The 10,677-nt window shown below is 54.3% G+C and overlaps 1 protein-coding gene across 1 annotated transcript; it reads left to right on the top strand.

Annotated features, from left to right (window-relative positions):
• Positions 1 to 2,731: 2,731 nt before the first annotated feature.
• DHRS2 (dehydrogenase/reductase 2) lies at positions 2,732 to 10,191 on the top strand. Its single transcript, XM_045802570.1, has 9 exons — positions 2,732 to 2,828; positions 5,258 to 5,437; positions 5,608 to 5,785; positions 6,311 to 6,412; positions 7,679 to 7,749; positions 8,803 to 8,854; positions 9,395 to 9,529; positions 9,769 to 9,824; positions 10,040 to 10,191. The coding sequence occupies exons 2-9, from the start codon at positions 5,298 to 5,300 to the stop codon at positions 10,149 to 10,151; spliced, it is 846 nt and encodes a 281-aa protein (XP_045658526.1). The 5' UTR covers positions 2,732 to 2,828; positions 5,258 to 5,297; the 3' UTR covers positions 10,152 to 10,191.
• Positions 10,192 to 10,677: the final 486 nt, after the last annotated feature.

Below are 10,677 nucleotides of genomic sequence, written 5' to 3' on the forward strand. Positions count from 1 at the left end.
GGTCACTACTGGAGAAGAAAGGGGTTGGAAGCAGTTCGGGAGCCAGGACTATCAATTCCCATAGAAAAATCTTATTTGTTTTTTTTTAAGATTATTTATTTATTTATTCGACAGAGATAGAGACAGCCAGCGAGAGAGGGAACACAAGCAGGGGGAGTGGGAGAGGAAGAAGCAGGCTCCTAGCGGAGGAGCCTGATGTGGGGCTCGATCCCATAACGCCGGGATCACGCCCTGAGCTGAAGGCAGACGCTTAACCGCTGTGCCACCCAGGTGCCCCAGAAAAATCTTATTTTTATAAAACATCACACTTACTGGTGTTTGCCCTCAGTTTTCCTTTTCCTTTTTCTTTTAAAAATCAACCCTATTCAAGGATACTGTAGATACAGTGAAATGCACACGCAAGTGCACAGTTCCTGGAGTTTTGACAAATGTATATATCTGTGTGTCCACCATCCCAATCAAGATACAGAAAATTTCCATCACCCTAGAACATTCCCTTGTGGCCCTGTACTCAGACAACCATAAATTTCTATCACTACGTATTAGTCTTATCTTGTCTAAAACATTACATAAATTGTACTTTTCTTTTGACTTTGCTTAGGTAGTCTTTTCATGCAGAAGTAAAAAAGAATTACTGTAGTTTTTTTTTTTTTTTGAGGGGGCGGGGAGAGAGTGCAGGCTGGGGGCAGGGGCAGAGGGCGAGGGAGAGAGAGAATCTTCAGCAGGCTCCAGGCCCAGCACTGAGCCAGACCTGAGGCTCAATCTTAAGACCCTGAGATCACGACCTGAGCCCAAATCAAGAGTTGGACGCTTAACCGATTGCACCACCCAGGTACCCCAGGAATTATTGTCATTTTTAATGGTTTCATTTTTTTACATTTGAATTTTTTAAAAAGATTTTATTTATTTGAGAGAAAAAGAGCGAGAGAGCGCAAGTGGAGGGTGGGAGGGGCTGACGGAGAGGGAGAAGCAGACTCCTTGATGAGCTGGGAGCCGACATGGGGCTCGATCCCAGCACCCTGGGATTACGGCCTGAGCTGAAGGCAGACGCTTAACCGACTGAGCCACCCAGGCATCCTACATTTAAATTTTTGATCCATCTGAAATTTATTTTGGTGTTGGTATGAAAGGCACAGATCTAATTTAATTTCTTTCCCCCTGGAGAGCTAGCCAGTTGTCTCAACATCGTTTATTGATAAATCTATCTTTTTTCTCACATGCAAAATTCTCAAATGTGTTTGTATTTATTTCTGAACCTTCCCTTCCGTTCCTTTGATTTGTTTGTTCACGAATCGATGCGATCCGGTTTTAACTGTGGCTACCTTATTTTAAAAACTCTTATACCATTTTCTGTTCTGTCTCTTCAATGAACCGATTCTCTCTGAGATTCCTGTACTAGTTATCTATTGCCGCGTAACGAATCAGCCGAACACTCAGCAGCTTGCAAATACATCATCTCATAGTTTCCGAGAGTCAGGAATGAGAACAATGTAGCTGCTGGTTCTGGCTCAGGACCTCTCCTGAGGTGGAAGTGAAGTCTGCAGTCTTCTCCAGACTTGAGTGGGGCCAACAAGTTTGCTTCTGAGGTTGCTCGTGTGGTTGTTGGCAGGCTGCAGTTTCTTGCCACATGAGTCTCGCCGCAGGGGTGCTCACAGCCTAGCAGGTGGCAGCCACCCAAGGGAGAAGGAGAGAGACAGAGAGGGTTCAAGACAGAACACGCAGTTTTAGCGTATCCTTATCTCAGAAGTGACGTACCAGTCCTTCTGCCAAGCCCTCTGTGCTGGGGTGGGGGGGGGTATTACACAAGGCGGTGGATGCCCGCCTACGAGAGTCAAAGGGACCATCTTAGAGGCTGGCTGCCACTCTTCGGGTTTGGACTTTCCTTCCTTTTCACTTTCTCAGGATATCTCATCCGTTTATGAGGCTGCTGCCAACCATACTGATAGTTTGCGAATCATTTGTCTGATCTCTGACTTGCCCTCCTGAGTGCCAGGACGCTTTATCCCACTGCTTGGGTACCGCCTCTGAAATATCCACAGGCATCTCTCTGTGGCTTTTTCCACCCTCTCCTTGGATGACTCCCTGAGCCTCGAACTGACTTCTATTTTAAAATGTAGCATGCTGCACTGCATTTATTTGATTTCTCCATTAGACTGTAAGCTTATCAAGGGTGGGGACTGGGCCTTCGTTATTTTGGTGTTCACAGTACTTAACACAGTCCTGGCAGGAAGTAGGTCATTCAAATATTTGGACCCAGGTGAGAGCCTGGCTGGTGGGTGGACACCTGGAACTCAACAGCCATTGGTCCTGTATGGTGCCGGGGGCCCGATCCCCTGATCCAGCGGGGAGGGCATGTTTCACTGGCTTTGAGACTGAGGCCTGCAGTCTCTTTTCAGTGCGTGTAGAAAGATCTTGGCGGCTTCGTACCCTGCTCTAGCTCCAGCTGGGCGTGAGACGTCCTGAACCGGCCAAGCCTGGAGGCCCCACGGGCTGGGGTCTGAGCGTGCTTGGACCCCTGGGTCTGTTTCTGTCGTGTGAGTGTCTGGGGCCAGCTGGACTGACGGGGCTGACCTGCAGCATTCTGCAGACTATTAGTCAGACAAGTCCTCTTCCTCCCCCCAGCTTACTCCCAGCTGTGGGGGAGGCCTTTTCTCACCACCACCTTTCATATTTCTAGGACTGTAAATTCCACGGATCCGTGAGTTTTTCGCAAGAGTCACAGGGCCTGAAACCCAGCCTGTCACCTACCCACCTCCTCACACTCAGTTGCAGACTTCACAGCAGAAGGGCTCCTGCCCTGCGCTTAGGAACCGTGAGAGCACAGCCAGGTAAGCCTGGGGCCGGGACGACGTGGGCCCCGGTAAGGCTGTCCGGGTTGCGGTCAGCGACACTCGGCCCACCCCCCTTCGCTTTTAAAAATGTTTTGTGCCGATGCTTCTTTCTCCCCGGTTCTGTGTGCAGCTGCCTTTATGTCTTTTCTGATTTTCCTAACAAAGCTCTTGGAGGCTCTCAGAGCCCTTAGGGCCCCCCACCTTGACGCCTCATCTTACCGAGGTGCAGATGGAGCCAGAGCGGGGAACAGACTTGCCCAAAACCCACACCTTCTGTGGACATCTCCCAAGTCTCTCTCTTTCCTGATTGTCAATGTTTCTCGCTGTTGCATGTCTCTCCCCTAATCTTTGCTATCTTTGCCTTTCCCTTTTCTCTTTGGAGAAGGCCGCACACCTCCAAGATGAGACTAGTTTGAGGGTGTGTCCCCTTGGGTTCCCCACCTCCGTTTCTGGGCATCTCCCCGGCTCAGCATGGTGAGGGGAATCAGAGTGGGCAGTGCCAGGCTCAGAGGCCACTCGGCTCCCGGGACCTGCGGTCGACTCTGGCCCCGCTGGCCCAGCCAACTACTCCAGAGAAAAGCAGAAGTGGGAACGAGGGCTGAGTGAGTGAGAACCTGGGCCCTTGGAAGCTGCTCAGTCTCGGGCCCTGGGAAAGAGGGACCTTGAATAGAAAGGGGAACCGAGGGAGACAGATGAGGCCTGATTAGTCTCTCTGCACTCTACCTGCAATAGGCCAGAGCTGCTTTTCCCTACAAGTAGGACAGCTTTCCTGCAAAGCAGCTCACAGCAAGTTTAGCAAGGAGCAGGGCTTGGTAAGAACCGTTGTAGACCACAGAGGGGACCACCACAGATTCGCGGAGACGGCATCAGCTTCTGAGAGGTGCCATAACTCGGTCTTCCAGCAGGGGGCAGCCCATCCTGACAAAAGGCGATTTCTCTTTTTCCGGCTGCCCTCCCAGCCAAGGAGACCAATTCCCCTGACACTTGACGGGGTTAATCTGTGCTCGCAGCTTGGGGGAGAGAAGTCCCCCAGGGGTCATAACAGTGCTTAGAATCTGGTGTCCTGTTTAGGAAAGGCAGAACAATCAGAAACCGAAACCCCTCGCCCCCTCAATTTGAAAGGCTGTAAATATGACCTTGCAGAAAGGAGAGACAGCGTGTAAGAGAGAGGGAGCAGAGTGACGGCAGCTAGGACAAAAAGGCGAGGAGGTCTAGGACCTGCAAAGGGTAACTTTGGAAATGTGGTATCAGGAGAGACATAAATTTGAAACCAAGGCTGTCTCTCTTAAAGCAGGGCCTTTGGTTACCTTCATCATGACATCGATACAGCTTGATATTTCATCTGAAATTTCTCCATAATTCCTGACCAGCACCCATTCCCTGATCATTATAGATACCGACCCCCAACTCAAGGGAACTGGGTTACATAAGGGTTGGTTGCTAAGGAACAAGGGAGATGCGGTAGGTATGACAAGGGTTGCTTAGTAACGAGGAGTCCCTCGTGTTGGAGTGGCCAAAGCAGGTCTGGAACTGATGGGGGTCTGTGCGTAGTCAGCCCCCACCGGAGCCTCCTGAAAATGCACGTCTGCTGGCCCCTCAGCCCAGAGCCGCCAGAATCTTCATCTCTTCAGCTTCCTGGCACTATTCTGCATGAGAAGTGCATCCCAAGTCCCTGAGTGTCCTTGATAACCCCTTGCTGCAACCATTCCCTCCCACCTTCCTCCTCAGGAAACACATCAGACTCCTAGATTCAGGACCCTGCAGGGCTCCAGAGCCAGCAAATGGGAATCCCCCACTGGGGGAGGCAGGAGCCTCCGGGCTCACAGGGATGTGGAGCTGGGAAATTTGGGGTCTAAGGGAAAGAGAGTCCCCTACACCAGCATCTCTGATGTGTTTCCAATTCATCGGAAAGCGTCTGCCTATCTGAGTCTCCCACGCTGGGTCCTCACCCTGCCTGCACACCTCGCACGCCTACAGTGGCTTACTTCATTCCTTCCAGAGGGCGTCGGGAGGGCCGGGGTCTGCACCCTGCCCTGGCGTGGGGCTGCTGGCCGGCTCAGGCTCCTCCCAGCCCCCACTCGGCGAGCTTCACTCCAGCACAGCCTGGCAAGGACAGCATGCAGGCATTCAGAACCCGGGTCTGCTCTCTGACAGGTCGCCAGCGCTCAGGGCTTGCTCAGGGAGTGTATGGGAACCTCATCCTGTCTGCCGAATGTTGGGTCTCACATTCCAATTTGCCTGTTTTATAAATAGAGAATTTCCATAGAGAGTTTTCCTGACCCCAGGCTCACGTGTTTGAAATGCACCCTGACCAGCTCCACTGTCTCTGGCTCTCTGCTGCTGGCCTTGTCTGTCTGCAGGGGTGGAGGGTAGATGACCATCATTACTATGGCATCCGTGATAGGTGAAATTGATTCTTTCTCCAGGGCCGAGTTCAGCAGGAAGCGGAAAAAGGCACCGGCAGGCATGTTCCAAGCAGTGGCCTGGGTCCGCAGGGGCCTGTTTCATTTCCGCGCTGGGCTCTCTGTGCGCATGAACAGCACTGCGATAGACCGAAAGGGTGTCCTGGCCAATCGGGTAGCCGTGATCACCGGGTCCACTGAGGGGTAAGTGCCCTGATTGCCCTAGGGGTCTTGACCCCTCCCCAGGACTCTGGCTTCCAGAGAGACCTTGGGCTCTCAGATTGAGACACAGTCTTGTTGATTTCCAGGGCTGGGTCTCGGGACAGTCGTGGCAGGGGGCTGAGGCTGTCTTGTTCCCTCCATCTCTGCCGCAGGATCGGCTTTGCCATCGCCCGGCGTCTGGCCCAGGATGGGGCCCATGTCGTTATCAGCAGCCGGAAGCAGCAGAACGTGGACCGGGCAGTGGCCGCGCTGCAGGGAGAGGGGCTGAGCGTGACGGGCACCGTGTGCCACGTGGGGAAGGCCGAGGACCGGGAGCGGCTGGTGGCCACGGTAAGGGGCTCCTGGGGTGAGAGGATGCAGGAAGGAGAACACACAGGGCCTTTCCCATGCTGCTCAGCCCTGGGTGGGGCCGGGACCGGATTGGGGGCTGGGAGGCCCTAGAACACGTCTCCAAATGGTCTACCGGGGCAGACGTCATCGTGCATACTGGCTTTCTGGAAAATGGCTTTTTCATGAGAGGACCTTCGCTTCCATCCTACACCCTGGAGAACTGTGGTTGAGGAGGAATCTGGAGGGATTCCCCACCCCAAGTCCATGGACGGATTCCTGGAGGAGACAGACCCTCCTCCCCCCAGGCCCTCAGGGTGGCAGAGCCTGTCCTTGGGCCTACCCCGCGCTCCTGCCTTCACCAGCGTTTGGTTCTCACCCCAACTATGTGACCATTCCTGGTTGAGACAGGATCTGATTAGCAAGCTTTGGCTCAATGCCCTGTGCACCTGGCAGCGGCGCTGGGACGGCGAGGCCTCCTCAGGCCATGTCCATACTTATGGCCCTGTGTGTCACCCTTCCCCCCAGGTCCTGGAGCACTATGGGGGCCTCGACTTTCTGGTGTGCAATGCAGGCGTCAACCCCCTGGTGGGAAGCACCCTGAAAGCCAGTGAGGAGGTGTGGGACAAGGTGAGAGGCCGCTGAGGGGAGCTGGCTGAGGGGTCTAATGTGCTCTCCCATTGAGACTCGACTGTCTCCCCCGAAGCGACTGTAAAAACAGGCACTGACCACTCGTCCCCTGGAATGTGCCACGATGCTACTTTCCAATCTGTGGGCCTTCAAAGCGAGTTCCTACAGTCTTTCTGCTTTCCTTTCTCTTCCTGTCCCTTTTGCATTTATTTCCCCAAGGGGATGATTGGGTGCGGGGTGAAAATGCTGTAGATATGCAGTCTCATTCCTTCGAGACAGAGGGCACATGGGCCTCACCCAAGATGCTGCCGCACGGGAGGGATCCCGGTGCCACTTTAGTTCCAACTGGCGCTCTGTCCTAGCCCCCAGTCTCTGCCTCTTTCCCTGCCGGTTCCTCTCTTGACTTTTTCTCTGTCCCCAGTCCCACCAGACTGAGCTCCCAGACAGCGAGTCAGGGACCCTCGTGTCTGAGGCCCGATCCGGGTTTTAGTTCCAGGCAGGACCAGCGTGGGCAGCTCCCTCCCAGGGTGACAGTGCTCCGTTTTGTCTCCTTCTTTGTGTCGGCCCCAGGAAAGCTCAGAGCCAAGTCTGCAGGAAACGGGCATGCATGGAGGCCCTCACAGCTGGCTCTTCTGTGAACGAATAATAGAATAATGCTCAGTCCTCACCACATGCTGTGAACCGTAGGCACCAACCTTCCCCTGGCTTTTTCTTATCTTTCTACACTTATTTTTCCTGTTCTCCATTTCTTCACACGTAATACCCATTCCATTTTATTTCATGCTGTTGCACCGTGAGAATGCCTTAAATTCTATTGGGACAAGACAAGGACACAAACAAGTCAAAACACAGACCAAGACAACTCTTCCAGAAGTCTCCTTTGCTCCCAGGACCTCCTTTCCCTCCATCGGTTCTACTTTCAGTCTTTTTCCAGGGGCCTCTGCTTAGAGCTTCTGTCTGCACGGCCAGCACCTAGTCCATTTTCTCAAAAAGGCCTGAACATTTCCCTCCTTCACCCCAGTCTGGAAGAGTTCACATTTTCAGGACTCTGCTCACAGGCCTGTCACTTAGCCTGCCTGCCTGTTAAACCATTAGCGGGTGGGATGCCCCTCTTGTCCTGATCAGAAGGGGAATGAATCTCAGATCTGCACGCATGTGGGTTTGCAGCGCAAATGATAGGACTCCAAGTGTCTTACGAGAACGGGCCCTGAGCTGAGGGCTGACGGCATCTCTCTGCCCTCCCCCCTGCCTCTGATCTGATTTCAGATCCTGAGCGTGAATGTGAAGTCCCCGGCCCTACTGCTGAGCCAGCTGCTGCCCCACATGGAGAACAGGGGGTAGGTTGCAGGGTGGGGGGTGGGGACTGATGGGGAGGGCGCGAGAGAACATAGGGGCCCGGCTGGGAGGGGAGGACAAAAGAGGTGTCCCTGGGTCTCCCCACCCCCCTCCCTCTGTCCTGCCTCTCCCTTTGTACAGCCACAGCTTCTAATTCTTGGCTGCAGAATTGGGGTGGTGTTCCTGGGGCTCAGGCGGGCTCTCGTGGGCCTTCACATCAGCAGGTTTGGGAAAGGGCTGGGTGTTAGCTCCTTAGCCTCGTGGGCAGACCATTCACACCCTCCACTCTGGTTCGCTTACCGCTGGACAGTGCCTTGTCTCCAGTTTGCAATCCAGGACAGGGTCTGCCCCATTGCTCCCCTGGGGAGAAGCCCATCCCAGACCCCTCCTCCCTCCCTGCTTCTCAGCCTCCAGGGAGCCTGCCTGTTTTTCCAGATCCTGCATATTTGACTGTACTCCATACTTAGCCTCACGGGTCTGGTGTCAGGGACCTAGGCGGCCACCTCCGACAGGCCATCGCTGGCTCCTCAGGCTCCTGCGTGCAGCTGTGCAGACGTACCCTTTAGGAACTGGCCCGGGACTGTAGGGGATAGAAGAAAAAGTCACTGATTCTCATTTCATGTCTCCTCCCGCCCCATCTGCTTCTCAGAGGTGGCCCATCGTTGGAAGGCACTCACTGTCAGCGCTGGGGGCCTCTTCACCAAGCCCACTCTGCACCCTTCCCCAAGCAGCTGGCTTTCTGCTCATCGCGTCCCCAGGGAGAGGCAGAGAGGGTCATGGTCGGAGCGTGGGCGCTGGGTCAGAGAGATAGGGTTGGAGTCCCAGCTCTGCCACTCCTAGCTGTGCGGCTAAACCCAGCCGAGCCTGTTTGTTCAGCTCTGAAGTGGAGATAATAACACGAACTGCGTTGCCGCTGTGAGCAGTGCATTATTCCATGACTATAATAATTAAAATGGTGTCATTCTAAGTTTTATATCTTTTTAAAATAATAGTAGCACCTCAATCCTTGCTAAGTTGATGGCTTCCTGTCTCCTCTCGTGTTTGTCTCCTCGCAGGATGGGATCGGTCATCCTGGTCTCCTCCGTCGCAGCCTACATACCCCAAGTGGTGAGTGCTTGCTCGTGTGCCCTTGGTAGGATTAGGGGAAGGGGTCCCCAGAACGCCACAGGGACAATGCCTGGCACAGACCCCCACCTCACTCCTGCTGCCCGAGGTTGAGCTGATGCCCATGCGGCTGCTGGGTCCCTCGGATGCAGCTTCTGTTCTCAGACCAGGCTGGGGAGAGTGTGTCTGAGCTCTGCGCTTGGGCCAGGGGTGGGATCAGCCAACTGATGAGAAATCCAACAGATACTTTCCTCTGCTTCCTCGTAGCTGCTTCTTCTTCTTCTTCTTCTTCTTCTTCTTCTTCTTCTTCTTTTAAAGATTTATTTATTTGAGGAGGGGGCAGAAGGAGAGGGAAAGATTCCCAAGCAGACTGCCTGCTGAGCCTCAAGCCGATGGATGATTCGGGCCCGATGGTGGGGCTCCATCTCACGACCCTGAGGCCACGACCTGAGCCGAAATCAAGAGTCAAACGCTTAACTGAGTGAGCCACCCAGGCGCCCCTGCCTCCCCATATCCTAATCATTGTCTTGATTCCCTTTCCAGAAGCTGGGTCCCTACAATATCAGCAAGACGGCCATTCTGGGCCTCACCAGGACGCTGTCATTGGAGCTAGCCCCCAAGGGCATCCGGGTGAACTGCCTGGTTCCAGGAATAATCAAGACCAACTTTAGCAAAGTGGTGAGGACCGGGGCGTGTCCCCCATTTCGCAGCCAGGTTCAGTGGAAACCTCCCCAGTGATTAAGGGATAAGCCTCAGATCAGTGTCCCTAATAGCTGAAGTCCTCATTGTTCTTCAAATTCAGCCGTGACTCAGCCTATCAGCCCCGAGAAAGGCAAATCTGCCCTGGGATCATCTGGGGCCCTGCCCATCTCCTTGCTTCAGCGGCACTGACTCTCTTGTGTCTTCCCTTTGCCCAGATACACCAGGATGAGCTTTACTGGAACAATTTCAAGAGACAGCACCAAGTGCAGAGGTAAGTGGGGTGTGGAGCCTTGGTAATCTGGGTACAGCTGGGGAAGGGTGGCCGACCTGTGTCACAAGTCCACCCCTCCCTGTGTACTGGCCATTCCTTTAGCTGAAGTCCGGGTTCCACAGAGCCCTGCGGGCTGCAAGTAGTCCCGCTGAGTCTGCCCTGTCCCTCCTTGCAGCAGAGTCCGAGATCCCTGACATGTGTTCTGTCCTGTGCAGGTTAGGGCAGCCCGAGGACTGTGCAGGCATCGTGTCCTTCCTGTGCTCTCCGGACGCCAGCTACATCACCGGCGAGAACATCGTGGTGGGGGGCTTCTCCTCTCGGCTCTGATGGGGCTGAGGCGGCCCTGAGCTGTGGGTCTAGGCTTAGGAGCCTGGGGGCGGGTGGGCTGGGAGATCATTTAAGGTTAGGGGATAAAGTCTGAAACTCTGCCAGACAATCAACCGCGGGGGCTTGTTCATGCCCGGCTTGAGGCAGGAGCCCCCAGGGTTCTCATCTGTTGCTTCCACTGTTGATTCAGCTGCTGTGATCCAACCAACATGTGGGTTCTTGATGTGGGGCTCTGAGTTCATGGGGCTGGCACTTTGGAGGAGCCATAAGGGACAGGAGCAGGGACTCAGGCCCATGAAGGATCCGGCTCCTTCTCTCTGCCACTCGTGCTTTAAACATTTCTTTCCTAAAATAAACTCCAATTTCTCCTCAAGCCTGGAAACTCCTGGTAAGGGGAGAGCCAAGGGGAATGAGGCTGAGGACAGGCCTCTCCTGCCTTCTGCCTTCTGCTGCCCTGAGCCCATTCACGGACCCATGGCGGTGGCCACTGAGTGTTCACAGAAGGCTCTGCTCCGTTCTCGGAGCG

This window comes from Ursus americanus, chromosome 35 (genome assembly GCF_024610735.1).
Source record: "Ursus americanus isolate L20-20 chromosome 35, mUrsAme1.1.p, whole genome shotgun sequence".
Taxonomy (NCBI): Eukaryota; Metazoa; Chordata; class Mammalia; order Carnivora; family Ursidae; genus Ursus; species Ursus americanus.